This window comes from Glycine soja, chromosome 7 (genome assembly GCF_004193775.1).
Source record: "Glycine soja cultivar W05 chromosome 7, ASM419377v2, whole genome shotgun sequence".
Lineage (NCBI taxonomy): Eukaryota > Viridiplantae > Streptophyta > Magnoliopsida > Fabales > Fabaceae > Glycine > Glycine soja.
Genome location: NC_041008.1, coordinates 37830898 through 37855451, shown reverse-complemented (window position 1 = coordinate 37855451; position 24554 = coordinate 37830898). Strand labels below are relative to the sequence as shown.

At 32.9% G+C, this 24554-nt stretch overlaps 4 protein-coding genes and 1 non-coding gene across 5 annotated transcripts; 4 read left to right on the top strand and 1 right to left on the bottom strand.

Annotated features, from left to right (window-relative positions):
- Window positions 1-1647: 1647 nt before the first annotated feature.
- Window positions 1648-3476, top strand: LOC114419474. The gene is made up of 2 exons (XM_028385147.1): window positions 1648-1971; window positions 2220-3476. Exons 1-2 carry the CDS (start codon window positions 1731-1733, stop codon window positions 3251-3253), a joined length of 1275 nt encoding a protein of 424 aa, XP_028240948.1. The 5' UTR covers window positions 1648-1730; the 3' UTR covers window positions 3254-3476.
- Window positions 3477-6438: 2962 nt separating this feature from the next.
- Window positions 6439-6512, top strand: TRNAT-AGU. The gene has a single exon. It is a non-coding gene; the product is annotated as a tRNA-Thr (tRNA).
- Window positions 6513-6621: 109 nt separating this feature from the next.
- Window positions 6622-9718, bottom strand: LOC114419473 (protein PLANT CADMIUM RESISTANCE 8-like). Its single transcript, XM_028385146.1, has 5 exons — window positions 9342-9718; window positions 8914-8977; window positions 8577-8741; window positions 8028-8093; window positions 6622-7364 (listed from the first exon to the last, which is right to left on the bottom strand). Exons 1-5 carry the CDS (start codon window positions 9617-9619, stop codon window positions 7173-7175), a joined length of 765 nt encoding a protein of 254 aa, XP_028240947.1. The 5' UTR covers window positions 9620-9718; the 3' UTR covers window positions 6622-7172.
- Window positions 9719-16232: 6514 nt separating this feature from the next.
- On the top strand, window positions 16233-20609 carry LOC114419470 (G-type lectin S-receptor-like serine/threonine-protein kinase B120). The gene is made up of 7 exons (XM_028385145.1): window positions 16233-17636; window positions 17974-18084; window positions 18205-18428; window positions 18646-18856; window positions 18979-19216; window positions 19324-19471; window positions 19953-20609. Exons 1-7 carry the CDS (start codon window positions 16325-16327, stop codon window positions 20256-20258), a joined length of 2550 nt encoding a protein of 849 aa, XP_028240946.1. The 5' UTR covers window positions 16233-16324; the 3' UTR covers window positions 20259-20609.
- Window positions 20610-23080: 2471 nt separating this feature from the next.
- On the top strand, window positions 23081-23458 carry LOC114420650 (pentatricopeptide repeat-containing protein At2g17140-like). The gene has a single exon (XM_028386494.1). The coding sequence runs from the start codon at window positions 23081-23083 to the stop codon at window positions 23456-23458; it is 378 nt and encodes a 125-aa protein (XP_028242295.1).
- The last annotated feature ends 1096 nt before the right edge of the window (window positions 23459-24554 follow it).

Below are 24554 nucleotides of genomic sequence, written 5' to 3'. Positions count from 1 at the left end.
CAAAAAACATAAATCTCAGTTTCCTATTCGTTGACATTTTTTATTTAGCATTACCAAAAGCATTTTAAGCTGCTTTCGCATCCTTTTCTCTAGCAAATACCCTTTCAAAGTGATGTGTCCACAAATTTATATTTGCATATTCACCATTTTCTCTATCAACTAATTAAATAGCATTAAATTTGTTTTTAAAGCTTGACTATGACAACTCCTATTCGGAAACAATTATTTAAATTTATATGCATTTAATCATTGTTTTCTTTCAAGAGTTATTTAAATTGATTTTATATATATTTCTTTTATACCAATAATAATTCACATACTTCCAAATTTGAAGGTCATATCCCTGTGTAATTTTTAGAAAAATCAAGGAAATATTATCCTTTTTTTGGACGGTTAAGCTTGGGGATATTTATAAAGAAGTTAAATAATTGTGCGGATTGGCTTGTCAAGAAGCTATTGATGCAGTTTCTCACATGATTTTGGAGGTTCTTCCCCTTCAATCGAGTCATATTCTCGTGGTTGATGCTTCTGGAATAGGCTATCGCAGCTTCTGGATTGGTTAGTGATCTTTATTCTCTACCGTACCAATTTATTTTTTGACGGTCTATGGAGGTCAAATAAAGTCGTTGAGGTTTGATTTAGTTCAAAGTTTAGTATAGTAGATTTTGGGAGACAAAAAACTCTGGTTAAAGAATTAAACTAAATATAACAATAATATTTTAAAATAAATTAAAAAGAATGATTTTGTTTGAATGTTAAAGTGGTTAATTTTTAAAGACTAAGTATAAGTATATTTTTAAAATTCTTTTGATTTCTACATTTAAATTAATTTAAGCTATCACATTTTTTAAGTCAGTTATCACATTTTTTTTAATTGCCATGATAGATAAATTAAACTTTACTTTTTTAAGCATGTGAATGATCACAACAAAAAAATATTTATTAAAAAATGGTTCTATCTTTATCGACATATTTTTTTATTTCTTATTTTTTTTTACAGTAGAATCAAGTACTACAGTACTTACAATACTAATTAAGAAATGAAAAGATAAGTTTTTCCAAATTCAGATAACTATGCATTATACAAATATTTTGTAAACTAGGGTAATACAACATATAAGAAATAAAGTAAAAAAATATTTAAGAAAAATGTGTAATCACCACCAAATGCATTACCCACCAAGAGAAATGCTGGCCAGGCATTATAGTCCTACACTAGAACACAATAGTGCAATACTACAATATACCTCAATATTGATATTATATTGGCATGACAATATTTTACACTAAGTATTATAAAATAAAGAAAGGTAAATAAAGAAAAAGTATTATAAAATAAGTGTTGCAATAGTAAAGATAAAAGATAATAAAATTTAATATAAAAATAAAATTACTCAATATCTTTTAAGGAAATACTTATTTTTTTATCCCATAAAAAAAGAAAGCTATAAATATTATATTAATATTAATATACACTTTATACAGTGTATTATAAAATATTATATTTATTCCATAACATTACAAGTACCCCACACCCTTTTTTTATTTTAGAAAAAAAAAAAAAAAGTATTGACAACACAAGGAATTTGAGACATCAATCAAGTGGGTGAAGGGAGGGTCCCCTATATATAAGTTGATAGAGCATGCAGTGCAATGCCAGCGGGGAAGGTACGTGTCTCTCACTCTCAAACACCGAACCCCACATTCTAAAGTAACAACAACGCCGGAGAATGACGTCACACTCCCACTACCCACCCGACCTAGACGCCGACTCCGTCTCCTCCTCCCCACGCTCCGACCACTTCCACGACGCGCCGCCCCGTGTCCGCTTCATGTGCAGCTTCGGCGGCAAGATCCTCCCCCGCCCCCACGACAACCAGCTCCGCTACGTCGGCGGCGACACCCGCATCGTCGCCGTCTCCCGCTCTATCACTTTCTCCGCCCTTATTCTTAAACTCTCCAAACTCTCAGGTCCAAATAAACACCAATTTTCTTTTATATACTAGTACGTTACTTTGTATCTCCACACAGTGATATCCATAGCGACATATTCAATTTATCCCTAAAAATTAATTGTTAGTTTTTTTAAACCGAAAAATTTGAACTCTCAATCTCTTTATTCTCTTTTTCATCAATTAGCAACTATACCAACCTTATATCTTGTTCATTTACATAGTTTCCTGAGGTTTATTAATTTTGTTGTGTTTGATTGAGTACAGGCATGAGCAACATAACTGCCAAGTACCAGCTCCCGAACGAGGAGCTGGACGCGTTGATCTCGGTCACCACGGACGAGGACGTGGAGAACATGATGGACGAGTACGACCGCGTCACACACAATCAGAACCCGCGATCGGCGCGGCTCCGGCTCTTCCTCTTCCCCGAAGGAGAAGACTCCCGCGCCAACAGCATCAGCTCGCTCCTAAACGGCTCAGCCAACCGCGAAAACTGGTTCCTAGACGCTTTAAACGGCGGCGTTTCGGGCCTCGAACGTGGCCGCTCCGAAGCCTCCTCCATGGTCTCCGAAGTACCCGATTACCTCTTCGGGTTAGACAACTCGGAAGAAATTACAAATCACCAACACCAACGCGACCCGCGACCCAAACCCGTTCTCCAAGACAGCGTTTCCGTTACGGATCCGGGTTCACCCGCCCCGGTTGTCTCGTCCCCTTATTGTTCCACGTCATCAGCGCCGCACGTGCCTTCTCTCCCGAACCTTCCCCATGTTAAAACCAAACCTTTAAACTTAAACCCGGTTCCTGATACACACTTCAAGGAAAATCAACCCGAACCTGAAACCGAGCCTCAACCGAACCTCTATCTAAATCCAAATAACCCTGTCATTCACTATCCTCCAGAAGCTGCTTATTCGGTAAATCCGGTTCCGGTTTTCTATGTTTCCGGTCCGGTTCGACCGGGAACTGTTCCGGTTCCTATGCAAACCCCTTACCCCTACGTTCAACAACCATATCATGCTGTGATGCCACCTCAGGTTCCAATCGGGTACCATCATTTGGTTCCGGGTTCGGGTCAATTATATGGGGCGGGCGTGAGGCACGTGACCCCACTGCAACCTTACAGCCCCTCCGCCGCGGTGGTTCATGATGGTTTGAAGCAGCATGGGTATCATCCCGTGCCGAATACCGGTTCGGTTCCGGTTCACCCGGTTACACCGATGACGGGTTCGGTTGAACCGCAGAGAGGTGGAGCGGAGTTTGTGGCGGGTCGGGGCCCCAGCTCGTTAAATAACTGAACCCGTTTTGCTTAGGGAATGGATGCTGAATTATTCCTATGATCATGCAAATGGGTAATTCATGTCTATAGTACGTGCCTGTATGCAAATGGGAAATGGGAAATTTGAATGCATTACAAGCCAAAAAATGGTAATTACATAAAATTGTTTGAGAAAATCATTTCAAGTTGTATATTAAAAAGGAAAAATGTTAATAAATTATATTTCATTATGCTACCAATAATTTATTGTTTTTTTATTATTCTCGGATATATCAATAACAATTTGCAGGTTTTTATTGGTTTTCTTTTTGTTAAAAAAAAATATTTCTAAAAATTTAAGAAAATCTTGAATATCTTCTTTCCATTTTTAATTTATTCTGTTTTTCCTCCATTATTCAAATATACTCGAACTAAAATCATCTCTCTTCAATTATGGAATCTTTTGAGCTGATCTCAACTTATCTAAAGGAACGAGCTTTGAATTTTTCCTATTAAAGAAATGAAACAAACAACCATATTTTATGACAACATGGAGAGATATTGGATAAGGAATGTATTACGCTTATCATTACTAAGTGTTGCTGTTGTAAAGAGTTTAGCTTTAGGCTTTGGTTTTCTGTACCAGAATTTCCTAGGAGCTCATATGGTATCTACAGTGAATGTGTATTATTTTAGTTTTAACTTTTTAAATGCATTTTAGTTTTAGTGTTAAAGATTACTTAAGTAGAAAATATATATAGATGATTTGCTTTACTAAATTTATACACATTGATACAAATTAATTACAAATTTCTTCTTGTTTACCTCATCTTTATTCTTAAAATATATATGAAAATTTAAGATTATGTTAAAGGAAATTAAGTAAGTAGCTAGAGGCCTAGGGCACCATGCTCATCATCATCTAATGTTATTGTCACCATCTATTTTCGCGAGTGCCACTAGTGCATTATTTTGGAACATAATACATAATTTAATAGAAATATTGTCCAGTATGTAAACATTTAATTAACCATCAGCGTAAAGTTTTTTTTTTCTGCTGTAACTTTTATTTTTTCAATCACATGTTAAAGATATGATTTATTGATATAAATTTCTAATTTATTTAGAAATTAAATAAAATAAAAAAATATCCATAATATTACACGTAAGTTTTATCTATTAAAAAAAGGACCAAAAAATTGATCAAGAAAGTTAAAGAATAGAAAATGCATTAACCAATGCAATAGCTAGTAGCATAATGTACAGCTGACATAGGCCATATGATGATGAAACACAGGCACTCAGGCAGTGAGTGTAGATACACTGCGTTCAACCTCCATGCCCCTTTTTATAATAAAATTGTATGGCTTATATGTCTTAACTCATGATTCTTATATGGTAATTTTGTAGCATTCTACAAATCATGAGCATTTAATAACATAGTGTGTTTTTTCCCCTACACATATTTTTACACAGGTTAATGTTTTTTTTACTGCACACGGGTTAATGTTAATATGTAGTACCTATTTTTTTTAGTGAATATATGTGTAGTACCTTCTACTTATTTATGTTAGTTTCAGAAGAAATAAATGTGATTATGTGAACTCAAATAAAATTAGGTTGAAATGTTAGGATAAAAAAGGGCATAAATGTTCATTCAAAATCTATTGCTAATATTTAAGTTATATGTATTAAACTCTATTTTAGGTAACTAACTATTTTAATTTTGATAGATAATATACTTTTTTTTTGTTACATGATAATATATTATTTAAAATATACGTAAAAGCTTGTTGTTAGATAATATACTAAAAATATCCAATTTCAGACATGATAAATTGATATCAGATGTCAACCTTTAAGTTACACCTGCTACAACACTTGATAATTAATTTCATGTAAATTATGAAATTAACTAATCTAACCATTAAGTTGAAAGTTCTTATAAAATAGATCAAAATTCTAAAATTTCATGTAAATAAAAAAGTAATTGCTATATCATGGAATCGTGGGTAGAGAGTGATAACTTGAAGATACCATGGAAGATTAAACTGCTAATGTGGAGAATGGTGAGGGCCGGTTTGTCTTCCATTACAGAAGAGACTGGAAACAAATTAAAGGGGTCTCATGTCCTGATATATGTGAAATAAACTCCAAAAATTATTAAATCAGAATCTAATTAAGAAGTTTCAGGTTATGGTTGAGGCAACAGAGGGGCTCACTAATCTGATCTTCAAATTTCAAGTTCTTCAAGACTGGCAACAACATGGAGCAAATAAAGATCATGTTCAGACAAGAGAATCGCGCCCCAAAGCAAGTTAATTTGGAGGAAATTACCAACCGAAGGAGATTTCAAATGTAATTTATGGATGTTTCCAAGCACTTTCAACTTAATTAGAGGAGTGATAGCAAAATACTATTTAAGCCACACTTTTTATTATTATTTATTTATTTTTATATAAATTAAAATAATTATGTTGAATGAGAGCGATTTTAGGAATTATTTTTCAGAGTGTTTTTACGAGTTTTCTTTAGATGGGAGTGTTTTTTTTTTTTAAAAAAAAAAATTAACATCCTATCTCTTCTAATTTATCATTTTTATTTCTAAATAAAATTTCAATATTTTTTTAAAAAACATTATCAATAATTAAAAATAATCTTACAATATGATAATAAACTATTTATCATAAATTAAAAATATAATATATATTTTAAAATAAAATAAACATTTATCCTTTACACAAGTTAGAATACTAGTTTTTTTTTAAAATTATAAAATTATTAAAAACATTAAATAAAATATTTAATCCATAAATTTTTATGATTTATAACAAATTTCAATTAGTAGGATATTGAGATATTAAAAAAAAACGTATGGTAAGTTGCTTAAAAAAAGTGGTAAGAATGTTGCTATCATTTCTCTTCAAATTAAATAAATTCAAAAACAAAGGTAAAAAAAAGACAAATACAAAAACAAAATGAGAAAAGTACATTGATGGTAGCTTGGTGATTGAAGCAACAAGGACATGCACATATGATTTTGGGATTTCATTCTCAAATCCTGAAATGAAAACCCTACAAAGTACCAAGCCTCACCATCTCCCTTGACCGAAAAAAAGAAAATTGAAAAAGGCTATTCTGAATCTCATGCGTTGAACAACGTGCCAAATGTTATGTCTAATGATTTAGTTTATGTATATAACTTTGATTCAAGCATCAAGCAAAGCTTTCATAGCTCAGTTGGTTAGAGCACCCGTTTAGTAAGCGGGAGGTCTTGAGTTCGACTCTCAATGAAAGCATTGTTGTTTTACTTTGCCATAATTGTTTTATTTTTACTCCAAAATAAATGGTGCTGAATTTCTTAAATCTTTTCATCAGAAGAAACTTTCTATTAGGAGCCACGGAGTACTTAATGGTTTCTTACAAATTATTGAACCTTCTTATACAAAAAATGGAGACTATAAACATTAGACTTAATTGAACCCAACAACAAACATATTGTTCCAAAATTCTGTAAGAATCGGGCCCTTCAAGTGCATGAATAAGTTCAAATTATGAACACTCAATCTATTGAACAGATGCACAACATGATGGCATTCTTGTACCATCATAAAACTAATCAAACTATATTACTGGGATGGCAAAATTATAACTACCCTATTAGTTGAAACTGAAAGAAGATTATGCACATGAGCATATTAACATCTCCCTCCCCAAAGGGAATTTGTAACAGAACAATGTTGTTCTCTGTGCTTAATTGTTAACAATTTGTTTTGTTTCCTAGTGCTTCCAACAACATAGTCCTTAGTATGAACCTTCTATAAATGCATCAAGGAATGCTCATTACATTTCTTCTCAGAAAGAAATTCAATGGGAACTTGAAATGTGTGGCGAAGATACATGGTAACTGAATTTTAAGATGATGAAGTGTTGTTTCAAATCTTCCTCACTACCTTGAATTAAGGTGGACTGCTGACATTTGTGTTTGTTTTTGTTTCCAATGAACTTTCATCGTTGACGGAGACAATAGAAGGAGGATTTAACTCGAAAAATCCTTTGCTTTTTTGGCTAAAGCCACCAATGCATATTTTGTCACCCCGACCATGCCAAGTTCCATCTCGAACATTGTTCATCTCAAGCGTTCTAGACTCCTGCATCATATTACCAAGATGCAAATGTTTAGTATCAGGATTGACACTAGTTATAGTATGCTCCATTTTGGTTATGGCCACCATTAATTTTATGCATATTATAACATCTTTTTGAGCATATCCAATGCAAGTTTTGGAGAGTTTTTTAAGTTTGAGAACTGGTTTTTATTCAGGATCAGTATAGGATGACAATTACACGGCTTCCAGCTGGAAGAGCATGTTCTTGTACAAGCAACCAGATCTTATGATTAAAAAAGCACTTTGTGACATAATATGTAGGACTCATTTTAAGTTCTTAGATGATTTGCACTATTGTTAAAAAGTTCTTAAATATGACGTGCATAACAAGATTTACTAAAAACTAGAAAGAGAACATGTGCACAGCACGGGCAGTGAGAGAAATTGGAAAGACAAGAAAAAAGAAAAAAGCAAAGCAGAACAGAGAGCCCGTTTTTCAATAAACAAAAAATAATAATAAAAGGTGAGAGTGTAGTTTTGTGACAGCTGAAATATTGTTTGGTTGCTGGACAGTTTTATAAAATACTATTGATGAGTTAAGAACATTCACCTTAAGGACACATACTAGTTTTTGTCAAATATGAAAATCAAAATATATAATTCAAGACAACTTAATTGAGAAGGGAAGGAGATTTCAAAAATGACCTGACATAATGTACAACAAGGACAGGCGAAATGGTAAACGCAATCGTCCATGGAACTATCACTACCCTGAAAAGGTTACAAATAAATAGTGCATTAGTTTGTCAAAGTATATATCACACTAAAAGCAAATGAATCAATAACTCTGTAATATTGCATTTCAATCCACAGAGTAGGAAGTTATATGACTCAATGTCAACCATATTTACCCCACTAATGCACATGGATGCAGAAACACATAAAATTTTCTGAATCCCCCATCAATAAATCCAAACAAATCATACTGAAAAGTGTTGGAGTACAAGTGTGAATTCCCAACAAAAAGATCAGAAGCAACACAACAGAATAGTTTAACTAATACTCAGTAACTTCATAATTTTATATGATCGAATAATAGTACTGATTTCATTGCAGATATTTATAGTAACTGAGTAAGTATTACACAATTATAAAACAAACAAAAGATAAGACCCGTGATGCAAAGAAGAAAACATTTACACACCTAACAACATTGTATTCATAAACAAGGAAAATGTTACAGAAAATAGTCACCATGATGTTGAATTTCTTTCTTAAACGTGTCCGGAAGAATCCTAAATATGCTCCAACAGAAACAACGAAGGCAACAGTCAGGTACAGATAACAGTGACGTCTCGTGACAGCAAAGGCAATGAAGTTAAGAAAGGCACCAACAGCAAGAAGAAAATAAATTGCTGCCTGCAAGATAAGGCAAGGAATGAAGTTCAAAATTACCTATAGAAAACTGTCAATTCTAAACACAGAATCACTTTTCAGACTTCTAAACTAACTATGTTTTTTTTTTATAACTTTTACCAACCCAAACGATGTTTAATCAACTTTCCAATCAATGCTAATTTTGTGTAAATACCTGAATGTAGCAAGAACCAAAACCAGCTCTCTTCATGTTTTTCCCAAATCGGTAGCAAGGACAACTGTAACACCCACCCAAATGAACTATTATTATTTTCAGACATGAAAATATACTGGAAAAAATAACTGATGCAGAGAAATATTGAAGCTGCACTCTATAACAAATAACTTAATAGGACAATAAAGGACTAAAATAATAATAAAAAAAAAAAATCTTTTTATATTAGCTAAGCTCATCTCAATACCTTTTCTACAAAAATAATAATATAAAAAGTCTTTTTTAATCTGTTACATTTCATCAGAAAATAATATATATAATCCAAAAGACAAGACAAATTAACCTCTCAAAATGAACCATTCTCTGAATATATATCCCATAAGAAAAAGAAGTACATAGCAAAATTTGTATTATAAACAATTCATTACCACGTGGATTCAATAGCTATGCGATGATCATCGAAACAATCAAGAACTTCACCCTCCCACATCCTCAGAACACCACCAAACTCACCACCCTCCTCCTTTTCTTCTTCTTCTTCTTCTTCTTCCTCTTCAGCTCCCAGCTTTCCCCATTTTCCATGTGCAGCTCGCAAAGCCACTGTGGAACAAAGCATGTCAAAGTCCAAAACCGCCACACCCTCCACCAACCTCTCTTTGACTTCTTCCTCCATTGCCCTCTCTTGCTTCTTCTCCAAATCCCCCATTGCACCAAATCAAATTAAGTTCCCTCTACACGCACCTTTGGTGGCTTTGCTTTGTGGGTTTTCAATATAATCAATAAAAGAAAGAGAAAAAGTTAGTTATTTATATTATTATTATTAAAAGAACAAAAGATAAGATAACAACGATTCTTTTGTTGCTGGCTGTGCGTTGACACGTTCATGAATCTCTCTTAGGTTGGCGGGAAATTATTGTTGTAGGACCTAAGATATGTATCCATTATAAGGAGTGCAGCTGTTGCCACGTGGAAAGTGGAATATAGTAGCTGTGTTTTGTTTTCTCCACTTTTATACGAAATTAACTAACGGTGTGCTAGCTGCTACCAATTTGTTCTTATCTTATTTGCATTACAATTGAGAAAATACTTTATAGTAATTAATTAACTAATTGGCTACCAACAAGTTTAAGTATCTGGTAGATGACTGGTTTCTTAACTATGCTGAAGGTGTGTAAGAAAATGATTTTATTGAAAAAAAATAAAATTTATTTTAATGATTTTTATGTTTTGAGGATTAGTTTCATTTTTTTGGGCTATGAGAATATCTACTTACAGCTAAAAAAAAATAACCAGTTGGTTTTTGGTTTCTACGTTTTGTTTTAGCATTCAGACAGAGTTTGCTAACTATAAACGAAATCGAATATTAGAAGCCAATTCCATACTTAACTACCAAAAATAGAATCCACTTCATGCCATATTGCCTCCTCGAAAATTTGCTTTGCGTAGGATAGGGAAAGGTAGGATAATGGACAAACTTATAAGACAACGGGACAAGAACATCATCACTGAAATAGTATTATTATGACAGATTGAATTGAATATTATCGGGTAATTGCAGAAGAATCGTGTGTAATGATCGTAGTTGGAAATGGAGTATTAAGTAAGAGGTTGTTATAAATCTTTTCAACACAAAATTAAATTGTGTGTGAGATTAATTAGTTTATAATATTTATTATTCACACATTAACAGTTTATGTACCTCTAAACTAATCTCAGAAACGATTTAATTTTGTGTTGAAAAAATTTATAATAACCTTTTACTTTAAAACACCAACTACGATCTTTACAATGTGTGAATAATTATTTTGAATTTTTTGGTCAACAATATATGATTATAGATTCATGATTTGTTGACCAAAAAATCATGACTTTAATTATAAAAACTATTTTGAATTTAATTCCAAAGTTGTAAGATCAAAATTGTAAAAATATTATTATAATAATTATTTTTGAATTTAATTCTAAAATTGTAAATTCCATAATAAAGTTTGACTTGCTTGAAAATAACATTATAAATATAATAAACATTGACTAAGGAAATTTTGTAAGTAGATTAAAGTTTGAGGTCTTCAAGATCTCAGCTAATAAGATTTAGATAACGCAAAAAGTGAGTGAATATTTACTAAAGATACCTTGACATTCAAATAAGTAACGATTCAAATGTGGGAGGTTTGGGTAGCATGAGATTGTGTGAGTGTTTGTTTGTAAATGTTTTTTTTTAAGTATTCTCATGTATTTTAAGAAAAATATATTGGATTAATAATTAAAGATTTTTATATATCCAGGGAATATTTAAAATATATGTTTGGTTCATATTATTTATTTTCCTAAAAATATATGTTATATTATTTAAATATCCTTTTGTATTAAAGAAATTATTATATTTTATATCAACAATTAATTATATCACGAATCAATCCTATATAATGCCAATGTTCTGCATCACTCAAACATACATATATATGAAATTAAATTCTAAATTAAAACACAGTTGAAAATGCTTTGCACATTGTATAATTTTCAAGTGGATATCATCAAGCCAAAATAAAATATGATTTATATAGTAGCGAGAATATAACACTAACGAGAATAATAGAATTGGCATGTAAGTAGACGAGTAGTGGATAGTAGATATTGGTAGCAAGAGTATTAGCGTGTTTGGTTGGGCTTTCAGCCCACTTGACGTGCTTCAACTTTGAAGCTAAAAATACTAGCTTTTGTGTTATTTTTTTAAATTTGGGCATGGATTTGTTACAAGACGTGAATCTTGACTTGAAATCAAACACCTACTATAATAGTATTTTTAAGCAATAAATCAGACTTCCATCACATAGGAATCCACCTTGACATTACTCACAAGAAATCAAATCAATAGAAAAATAAAATAAACATTACTAACAAATATGAGAAAACATATTTTTGTCTTTATATTCTTAGAAATCCAATAAGATTATGTGAAGCAAATGCTCCATAGATTTTAATTCCCAGGTCATCTCAAACTCGACATTGTTTTTATTCTATTATGTCATCAAAGTATCATTTTGATGTTCTCATTCTCATAGTCCTCAAGTACATCATTTTGATGTTATCTACTCAATGTAGCCTTTGATAGATTTTTCGAGCAAGACCTTCTTAATGTCTTTGCAATATGGTAAAATTGAGATCTTCATAAGGAGACACTAACTTCATCAATAGATAGGTTTCTTTCAAATCTTGTGAAGTTTCTCACTTGAAAGCATAGTTGAGACATTCATTATGAGCTTGCTACGAACTCATCAGAACACTTGACATGTTTTGCTTTTTGTATATCTTTCATTTGTAGATATGTTGCCTTGCATAGGTTTCCTGCATCTGATGTTGAGCTTTGAGATAGTTCTTTGATGTAGATGGAAGGCCACTAAATGTTTTTCTTACAAGAATGCTTTGATGAGATGACATGATAGACTTGTATTCCAAACATTTTGGTGCGAGCTTGTTGTGTTTGCTATTATTTTTTTTATTTATTTCTTTGACCCTTTGAATGATCAAAATGACTTTTGATGTCTTTATGAAAGTTATAGAGAATGATATCCTTGACATTCAAGCACTGGTCTCATGTCATTTGGACCACTACAACATAAGCAATCTTCAAAGCATTGTAGTTGTGTTATATCATGCCGACAAAATGACATCTTTATCTTAATCATCAATTTACTCCAAGATACAAGTCATATTAGCTCACAACTTCTTTATGAAGGATGTAGATATTCTATTAGCTTTCCACAAACACTAAGATCGTCTCAAATAAACTTCTATAGCTAAAGCAATCTTCAAATTACTGCACATATCAAGCTGTCCAGGTATATTATCTTTTGCAACTTTAGGCTCAATTTTATTGATGATCTAGGTTGTATCAGATCATGACTTGTTCATGAAAGATGAAGATCTTTCTTTAATATTTTCATATCCATCAAGAACAACTCAATTGCATTTCTGAAACTCCAGATACAATGTCTAGAGTAAACTTATTCTATCAATGAAATTTCATTCTAAGTGTGTTGCAACAATGTTGTTCTTTATGTTATGTTCATTGTTCAAAACTTCATGTTTGCAATATTTTTCTTGTCCTTTAGTTGTTGATCACTTCTCATGGCTTAAAGTTTTTATCTTCATCCAATGAACGTGTTGATTTCTTCATTGTAGTGCACAACCAAAACCACTTTAAGTCTTCATTTGACCTTTCAAGATTATCATCCTTTTTCGAGTGACTCATGATAGCCTTGAGTTTTCTTCAATTGTTATTCTTCCTAGAACTTGTCTTTTTTGAATACACATAAGCAAATTCATCAGTAGGCATAAACTCAGAAGGCTTATGATTTGTGTTTAGAAGATTTGTCATAATTAAAACACCAAGGTTTTGGACTCAATAGTTTTCGATCTCCTCAGTTGTCTTCAACAACATGATATTCAAATGGGTTGTTATCCTTTATAGTAAATGGTGAAATCGAAACAACAAAGTTTGGGACCAAGTTGATACAAATCCAAAAACAATAGCAAATTATTTATCTGAGTGCTTATCAGTTCGTGCTCCCACTTCCACTCACGCTTCATGTTCATCTTCTTCAACCACATTGTGGTCTCCTCCAATATCGGGCTCCATAAAATGCAACCTTGATGCTACCATATTCAAAGATCAAAATAGTTTCAACATTGAGATTTGCTTGAGAGATGATCATGGTTCTTTTATAAAGGCTAGAACTGAGTTTCACCTAGGTATTCCTCAAGCTTAAGAAGTTGAGGCTTTTATACTCCAACAAGCTCTTATTTGGACTCAACAACAACAAATTTTATTTGGACTCAACAACAACAAATTCAAAATATAGTCTTTGAAGTTGATTCAAGACACTCTAATGCAACTAAGTTGGGTCAAAGTGAATTTCATTCTCTTATTACCAGATGTAGGAACCTTCTTTTTTCATCTCAAAACTTGTGAATGTTTAGTTAAGAGATAAGTTAATCTTGTGACCCACAAACTTGTTAGGACATCAAGATTCCATACCAACTCTCATAATTTCATTCGTATTTCACACCACTGCATTCATCACTATCCTTAATAAAATGATATGATTATCTTTATTTAAAAAACTATTTATTAAATAAATTTAATTATATTTATACTCAATTAATCACTTATTCAAGTAGATGTGTATTGTACAATTCTTGAATATAGGATAATATTTTTCCTAATATTTTAACATTCACATAATACAGAGGATTGTGCCTCAGCTAGTAAATAAGTTGAAGAAGAAATATTCCATACAATATTATTTCTATATTCGTGTTCTTCTTCTCCAGTCTCACACGCTCCCTTCTTCTTCTTCTTCTTTTTTTTTTTTGATAATTATAAAAAAATATCATCCCATTTTTATTATTTTAGGTAAGTCCCAGGTCTCTTTTCAATCTTTTGTTTTTTCACGATTCTTTTTCCGTTTCTTTTCTTTGTGGTTGAAAATTTCACCACAACGTGGATCATCCCGACAGAAAAATATTTGAAAGTTTAGGTTGGTACATGGAGTCTTCGCATTTTCATCGGGAGCCATGAAATGATCGATTAAGGATTTTTTTTTAAATTACTAAATCAGGATAAATCTTAAATAAATACTTATAAATATATAAATTATTGAATATAACACGACTTTGAATTCAAAGTCATAAATTATTTTATGATTTGCTTACGTAACAAAATTTATATATATATTTATTAAAATATGATTTCTAAATTATTTACGACCTTAAAGTTTTAAATAATTTTATTTAAATTAATATTTTTATTTTTAGTTTTATTTAATATTTTTTATATTTTCTATATTGTTTTATTTAATATTTTTTTCTTTCTTTTATCTTTTATTTAACATTTTTTATATTATTTTAATGTTAAGGATTTTCTTCATGTTGTGGTAGATTTCAACGTGTTCAATTTAAAGTACATATAATCATAGCTTCATTTCATTGGTGTTTTATTTATAGAAAATATATTAAATAAAATAATATAAAAAATATATAAAAATATTAAATAAAACTAAAATTTTATTTAAATTAATATTTTTATTTAATATTTAATATTTTTTAATATTATTTTATTTAACATTTTTATATTTTTCTTTATATTTTATTTAATATTTTCAATATTATTTTATTTAATATATTTTTTGTAAATAAAACACTAATAAAATGAAATTGTAATTATATGTATGACTTTAAAATCGAGCTCGTTGGAATATATTATAATTAGGAAAAAAAATCCTTAATATTAAAAGAATTTAGAAAATATTAAATAAAATATAAAAAGTAAAAAAAATATTAAATAAAAAATATAAAAAATATTAAATAAAAAAATATATGAAAATATAAAAAGTATTAAATAAAACAAAGAAATAAAAATATTATTTTAAATAAAATTATTTATGATTTTAAAGTCATATTAAAAAAAATTAAAAAATCATAATTTTTTTATAACTTCAGTAAAAAAAAATCCCAAAATAATTTAGGACTTTAAACTCAAAATTTATGAAATATCTTACAACTTATTCTTTTTTTGTTATTTATTTAAAATTTACTCTTATTTTAATAATTTTTTTTTAAAAAAAAAGTACATGGTTTCGCCGTTAAAGTCTATATATTACTCAAACTTAATAAAATACATTCATTGAATACAACTTGCCAATTCTGAGGGAATAAAAATTGAAAAGAAAATATTATTCAATAAGTATCTGCTACGTAGAAGATTCCCACTGTCAAGTTTCACCCTCGTGCTTCATTAACAACCCTCGTGCTTCAATATACCCATATCTTTTCACCTAATCATGTGCCTGCTCTTACAACTTACTGTTTCGTATTATTCAATTATCGGGTAAATAATGTTTTTGTCTCCTAAATTTGTAAATTCGTAACTATTTAACGAAAATTTCACTTAATGCTTACGTAAAAGGTTCGATAACTTTGTATGTTCTGTATATAATTTGATGATAGATTAATTTTTGAAATTTATAATTTAATGTGAAATCAATTATTAAAAATAATAATTTAATATTAAATAGATAAAATTATCACACGTTTTTTAGTTTTATGAACTCAGAATTTTTGTTTTTTTTTCTAAAACTAAATGATTACCTATTTACATTTCAGGAATAAATATAAATATGATATTTATCCTTTAATTATCACTATCACCTAAACTGGTCAAAGTCAAACCCATTCTCACTATTTTCATCATTCACGACAACGTAGCAGGCTTGGTCATATAAGAGCAGCATTAGGCGGCGTTGAAGCTTGTTCTTTTTCATCTTTGATATTTATTTATTATTCACTCACTTTTCATTTCCAAAACACCAAACCACGTAGTCCTCTCTGTAATCCCAAGAAGGACACGGTCATGACCACCAAACGCAAACATGCAAATTTTCTGCTTCCTTTATTCTTCTTCTTCTTCTTCTGTTCTCACACTTTGTTCTCTCATGCAGCCGATTCCATCACAGGAGATACAGTAATCAGAGACAACGATGGGGGTGATACTTTGGTGTCCAAAGACCTCACCTTTGAAATGGGTTTCTTCAGTTTCGATAACTCTTCAAGATACGTTGGGATTTGGTACCACGAGATTCCGGTTAAAACATTCATATGGGTTGCAAACAGAGAAAAACCCATCAAAGGAAGAGAAGGTTTGATCCAAATCAAAACTGACGGCAACTTGGTTGTCCTCGATGGAGAGAGAAACGAGGTGTGGTCAACAAACATGTCAATTCCAAGGAACAACACAAAAGCTGTTCTTCGTGATGACGGCAACCTTGTTCTTTCGGAACACGACAAGGATGTGTGGCAAAGCTTTGAGGACCCAGTTGATACATTTGTGCCGGGTATGGCACTTCCAGTTAGTGCTGGAACGAGCATGTTCAGGTCGTGGAAATCAGCAACGGATCCTTCACCGGGAAACTACTCAATGAAGGTTGACTCTGACGGGTCAACAAAACAGATTTTGATTTTGGAGGGAGAGAAAAGAAGAAGGTGGAGAACTGGGTATTGGGATGGTAGAGTGTTCACTGGTGTCTCCGATGTGACAGGAAGCTCTCTATTTGGTTTTGGAGTAACCACAAACGTTGAAGGAGAAGAATACTTTACATACAAATGGAATAGCCCTGAGAAGGTGAGGTTTCAGATAACTTGGGATGGGTTTGAGAAGAAGTTCGTGTGGGATGAAGATGGGAAACAATGGAATAGGACACAATTTGAGCCTTTTAATGACTGTGAGCATTATAACTTTTGTGGCAGTTTTGCAGTGTGTGATATGGGTAACTCTCCTGTTTGTAGTTGCATGCAAGGGTTTCAGCCAGTGCATTGGGAGGAGTGGAATAATAGGAATTGGTCAAGGGGGTGTGGGAGGAAGACTCCACTAAAGGCTGAGACTGAGAGAGCTGCTAATAGTAGTTCTTCTGGAGCTGAGGTTAGTGTTGGAGAAGATGGTTTCTTGGAGCAAAGGTGTACCAAGTTGCCGGATTTTGCACGGTTGGAGAATTTTGTTGGTGATGCGGATTGTCAGAGCTATTGTCTGCAGAATAGTTCTTGCACTGCTTATTCATATACTATTGGAATTGGGTGCATGATTTGGTATGGGGAGTTAGTCGATGTTCAACACACTAAAAATAATCTTGGAAGTTTACTCAACATCCGTCTTGCTGATGCTGATTTAGGTAACAATAACAGAGTATTTTGTCTATATTTTCATTCATTGATTAGTTTTTTTTTTAATTTTTTTAATTTTGATTTACAAATCCATCTTACATCCCATCTTATATGCATTCTTCCAATTTTCAATGCACAAGAAAACATTTGCTTAGTACATTAAATAAGAAAATCTTCCCATATTGCATATGGGGGGAGAATATCTGTTAATTTGTTGTCTATGCATGAATATGATGGGAAGGGAAACATCACTTCAAATTTCAGACAAGTTCTCACAAGTTTCCCTGATTGTCAGGTTATAATTACAACATATGATTTCTCTGTTTTCTCTGTTTTCAAATACAGGCGAAGGGGAGAAAAAGACCAAAATTTGGATAATATTAGCTGTTGTGGTGGGGTTGATCTGCCTTGGAATCGTTATATTTCTGATATGGAGGTTTAAGAGAAAACCTAAAGGTAATATATTTATTTTCCTAAGTATTTTTTCTTATCCCTTTGATGAATGAATGACAAGGTGTTACACACTGTATTTTAATATTGAGTTCTATATACTCTCTCTTCCTTTCTATTTGGCAGCAATTTCCTCAGCTTCTGGTTACAACAACAATAGCGAAATACCAGTCTTTGATCTAACGAGAAGTACAGGCTTATCAGAAATTTCAGGTGAGTTAGGCTTGGAAGGGAATCAACTAAGTGGAGCAGAACTTCCATTGTTCAATTTTAGCTACATTCTAGCAGCAACAAACAATTTCTCAGACGAAAATAAGCTTGGGCAAGGGGGATTTGGTCCTGTCTACAAGGTAAGAATTTAACACTTTAACTGTTTAAGCTTACCTTAAGAATGATATTATTTGTACAACAACTTCTTCAACAATGGGAGAGAAAAAGAGAAAAGTATACCATATGATATGTGATGCAAAGAGATAGAGAAAAAGGTGGTGTTGTATAAATTGTTGTATGAATACACAACTCTTTTTGGTAATAAAGGTTAATAGCTTCATGTATTCCATTTACCAGGGGAAGTTTCCAGGGGGAGAGGAAGTAGCTGTCAAGAGGCTTTCAAGAAAGTCTAGCCAAGGTTTAGAGGAGTTCAAGAATGAAATGGTGCTAATAGCCAAACTGCAACATAGAAATCTGGTTAGACTATTAGGATGTTGCATTCAAGGGGAAGAAAAGATTCTGGTATACGAGTACTTGCCAAACAAAAGCTTGGACTGCTTTCTATTTGGTATGTTTGTTCTCATTAACTATGCTATGCATATGCTTTTTCTGCATTTTAATTTAAGTAGGAAACAGAAGCAATCATTGCATGTTCTTAACAATTGGCTTGTTCTTATAACATCATGGCAGATCCAGTGAAGCAGACACAACTAGACTGGGCAAGACGCTTTGAAATAATTGAGGGCATTGCAAGAGGGCTACTTTATCTGCACCAGGATTCAAGACTTAGAATAATTCATCGCGATCTAAAAGCAAGCAACATTTTGTTGGATGAAAGCATGAATCCAAAAATTTCAGACTTTGGCTTGGCCAGAATATTTGGGGGAAACCAAAATGAAGCCAACACAAACAGAGTGGTTGGTACATAGTAAGTAACTAAGTTTCCTTTGATTTTACTTATTTGATAAATCATTATCTTAAATCTTACTAGAACTAGACTACTAATCTCTATATAACACTATATTTGTGATGCAGTGGTTATATGTCCCCAGAATATGCAATGGAAGGTCTGTTTTCAATTAAATCTGACGTCTATAGTTTTGGCGTATTGCTACTTGAGATTATGAGTGGCCGCAAGAACACTAGCTTTCGTGACACAGAAGACTCAAGTCTTATAGGATATGTGAGTAAATCCTATCTACATTACTTTGTGACTAAAACAACTTGCACATAAGTTAAAATTAAATAAAAAACTTTAATAAAAGTTGAAGTGCATAAGTTGATTTTACCTAGTAAGAGCTTTAGTGCTTATGTTATCAAGTTGCAAGTTTATGGTATAGCTTGAAAAATGCCCATCTTTGTGAATGTTTCGAAGGTGTCTTGAAAAGTTTCAAATTTATAAAATATTTGTGAAATTAACATTATTTGAAAGAGTTTAATGGTTATGAATGTAAAACAATTTTACATTATCATTTAATCTCAAATCATTATTTAGTATGTCTTTTAAAGTAAGTATTATAAAAATAAATAAACTTATCATATGTGATAGTTTCTAATTAAATAACTGTATAAAATTATTTTATATTATCAATCTATAACTTTTTTTCTCTATTTAAAATGTCTGATTTTAAGACTAATGCTTTATGATGAAAAAATGGATGTAGGCCTGGCACCTTTGGAGTGAGCAGAGAGTAATGGAGCTTGTTGATCCTTCCGTTCGAGATTCAATTCCAGAGAGTAAAGCGTTGAGGTTCATACACATAGGGATGTTATGCGTGCAAGATTCAGCATCTCGTAGACCAAACATGTCATCTGTGTTGTTGATGCTGGGAAGTGAAGCCATAGCACTTCCTTTGCCTAAGCAACCTTTGCTTACTACTTCCATGAGGAAACTTGATGATGGAGAATCTTATAGCGAAGGCCTTGATGTGTCAAATGATGTCACAGTTACAATGGTGACAGGGAGATAGAAGTGCTAATTACATTTTTCCCATTCCATTCAGTTTTGTTTAGACTCTTTTCCATCGGCAAAAGTACACAACAAAATTTTTTACCTCCCATTTGAAACAAGTTGAGAGTCCAAAAAAGTGCCTTGATTCCTGGTCAATGAAAGAATTCTTCTAGGTTGACGGTTCTTATGTGGGGATATCATTGAAAAACTAGCAGAATCTATGTACCGTGTAGCATTGTGCATTTTAATTTGTTTTCTGAGACGTGGACACGTGGTTTTGATATACTATCATGTATAAAGTTGTATATTGTTTACAATTGTTATATTCTTTGGGGGAGCATCTCATTTTTTAAATGTCTCTATGTTGAACTCACGTGTATGACTTGTCTCCAAATGGCATTTGTATTTTGATTTGTTTTTTTTTTTCTAGTCATAGTTTTGATATACTACCATGTATACAGTTGTATATTGTTGACAGATTATTATATTGTTGGAGGAGCATCTTCATTTTTAAATCTCTCTATGTTGAATACACGTATGACTTGTCTGGTACATGTCTCCAAATGGCATTTGGAGAATTTAAAAAGATTACTTTTTTAACAAGTGTCTCGCACCGTGTTATAATATTAACTAGTGCAATATTTTGTATTGTATCGCATTTGCATTTGATTTTTTTTCTTCTTTTTCCTGAGACATTTGGTTCTAGTGTATCATGTATAGAGTCGTATACTGTTATATATTCTTGAACTTGAAGGAGTATCTTCAAGAATCGAGAAAAAAAAAAAAAGAGAAACTCTCGATAGAAAACACTTGTGACTTATCTATAATATATGTTCCTAAAAACTCTGTCGAGTTGAAAAAAAAGTTCCTAAAAGATCTTCCCAACTCCTATTCAAACAACCAGATTGCAAATTAAAGTTGAAAGAATTTTTTTCTTCCTTTAAAAATAATCTTTTTCAATGTCATTTCAATACTTGCATGAAGCGTATACACGAATAGCTTTTGAAAGTTTTTCAAACAATCTTCTCCCATTGGCACCTTTTATCTTAATTTAATTTTTTTCCCAAAAGAAAAAGAGTATTTCCAATGGTATACTCTTTCTTCGATTTTTTTTAACTCACTTTTTTTCTTAACTTTTTTGGTCAAATGGTGAAATTACTTAAGAATTAAAAAAACCAATCTTTCACAATACTTTATATTTTTATATTCAGTACTAAAAATAATATTTTAATATTAAGAATTAATTATTATATAAGAATAGTTCCTATTTCATGACTTTTAACTCAACTTATTCTAATAGTGCTCTTAAATAAGAACCAATTTTTATCTCTAGGAAGTGTCCAAACAATTCCTGGTGGCTGGTAGAGTTCTAAAGTTGAAGATAAAAAATATAAATTTATAATAGTGTTCTAAACTAAGAACCGATTATTGTGTTTAAGATCCGTCCAAACAACTCCTCTTAGAGTTCTCAAAGTTGAAGATAAAACATATAAATTTATATTTAAAAATAAACTCTAAATTTATATTGTGTCGTAGTAAATACTTACCAAAAATGAGTATTTATTTATCCATGTGAACATGAGTATTTAGTTAACAGTTACTGTACCAAAATTAGAAACCTCCAAAAGCAGTTCCAAGTACCAACGAACCTCTGTTTTTACCTCTTGCACTGCGAGTCTAGTCACAACCCGAACCTCCCATGGATCAAACGACGAAGAAGCTGATAAAAGGCGTTTTGAAGAACACCAACAACCCAAAACTGGCATGGCATTTAGTCAAACACGTCCTCTCTTCCCCTCCATCTTCCTCTTCCACCACCACCACTCACACTCAACACCTAGTCACCATCACAAGTTACAACCCGCATCCTCGCCACCGCCAAAATGCACCACATTCCACACCCTTCCCTCACTTCCATGATCCGAGTCCTCACCCAGTTGGGCCACGTCGACGAGGCCATTACACACTTGAAGTCCCTCAGAGCCCAATTCCCATTGCCCCCTCCTTCTCTTCCCCCCTCTAAAACCTCCTCCTCCGCTCCACCCTCCGACACCCCCCCCCCCCGATTTCGTCACGTGGCTGTACTCCGACATGCTCGCCGCACGTGTCGCCCCTCAGACCTACACCTTCAACCTCCTCATCCACTCCCTCTGCGAGTCGCAGGCCTTCGATCATGCCCTCCAACTGTTCGACAAAATGCCCCAAAAAGGATGCCGCCCCAATGAGTTCACCCTCGGGATCCTCGTTCAGGGGTTGCGCCGTGCTGGGCTCGTTAAACAAGCCTTATAGCTTGTTAACGATAAGAATGACAATAGCAATGACAATTCGAGTGGTGTGGCTAACAGGGTTGTGTACAATACTCTTGTTTCCAGGTTTTGTAGAGAGGAGATGAATGATGAGGCTGAGAAGCTTGTTGAGAGGATGAGCGAGCAGGGTGTGTTGCCTGATGATGTTACTTTTAACTCAAGGATTTCGGCACTGTGTAGAGCCGGGAAGGTTATGGAGGCATCGAGGATTTTTAGAGATATGCAGATGGATGCGGAATTGCGGCTTCCTAGGCCCAATGTTGTAACTTTCAATTTGATGCTTAAGGGGTCCTGCAAGCATGGGATGGGGGATGCAAGGGGTTTGGTTGAGACCATGAAAAAGGTTGGGAATTTTGACTCTTTGGAAAGTTATAACTTATGGTTGTTGGGTTTGCTTGGGAATGGAGAGCTGTTGGAGGCTCGATTGGTTCTTGATGAAATGGCGGCTAAAGACATTGAGCCGAATGCTTACACATATAACATTATGGTGGATGGGCTGTGCAGGAACCATATGTTGTCGGATGCATGAGGGTTGATGGATCTGATGATGAAGAATGGGGTTTACCCTGATACGGTTACTTATAGTACCCTCCTGCATGGATACTGCAGCAGAGGGAAGGTTTTTGAAGCTAAAAGTGTTCTTCGTGAAATGATAAGGAATGATTGTCAGCCTAATACTTACACTTGCAACACATTGCTGGATAGCTTGTGGAAAGAGGGGAGGACCCTAGAGGCAGAGGAAATGCTGCAAAAGATGAATGAAAAATGCTATCAACCGGATACAGTGATCTGCAATATTGTAGTCAATGGTCTCTGTAGAAATGGAGAACTAAACAAAGCAAGGTTTTTAATTTGCCTGATGGAATCACATAGACAACTTCAATTAATGGACTTTGCAAAGTTGGGAGGCTAGAGGAAGCCAAAAAAAAGTTTATCGAGATGTTGGTAAAAAACCTGTGCCCTGATTCTGTGACCTATGATACGTTCATATGGAGTTTCTGTAAACACGGGAAGATATCATCGGCCTTCCGCGTCTTGAAGGATATGGAGAGAAATGGTTGCAGCAAGACTCTTCAAACTTATAATGCATTGATCCTGGGTTTAGGAAGTAAAAAGCAAATATTTGAAATGTATGGATTGAAGGATGAGATGAAAGAAAAAGGGATAAGTCCAGATATTTGTACTTATAACAATATTATCACTTGCCTCTGTGAAGGAGGAAACGCAAAGGATGCCATTTCTCTTTTACATGAAATGTTGGATAAGGGTATATCTCCTAATGTATCTTCCTTCAAAATATTGATTAAAGCTTTTTGCAAGTCTAGTGATTTTAGAGTAGCTTGTGAACTATTTGAGATAGCTTTGAGTATATGTGGCTACAAAGAAGCGTTGTACAGTTTGATGTTCAATGAATTACTTGCTGGGGGACAACTCTGAAGCAAAGGAGCTATTTGAAGTTTCATTAGATAGATATCTTACATTGAAGAATTTCATGTATAAAGATTTGATTGAAATACTTTGCCAGGATGAAAGGTTGGCAGATGCTAATAGCCTTCTTCATAAATTGATTGATAAGGGATATGGCTTCAATCATGCATCAGTCATGCCAGTGATTGATGGCTTAAGTAAAAGAGGAAACAAGTGACAAGCGGATGAACTAGCAAAGAGAATGATGGAATTGGAATTGGAACATAGACCTGTTGATAGGACTTATTCAAACAGAAAGCGAGTCATTCCAGGAAAACTACATAAAGATGGTGGAAGTGACTGGCAGGACATAATTAACCAGTATGGCCATATGGGTGATGAAGATAATCAATTATTCCTTTTCTGGATTCTTTTCATCTGTGGTAAAAGCAAGGTTTTTAATTTGGTAGTTTGGATTTTTCATGGTCAAATTATTTATTCAATTTTTTTCTGTTGTATGTTGTCAGTCTTTCCATAATTAGCATCCTGAATTTCTGAACATGCCCACTAGTCTCGTTAAACATGATCTATGTATTTTCTAT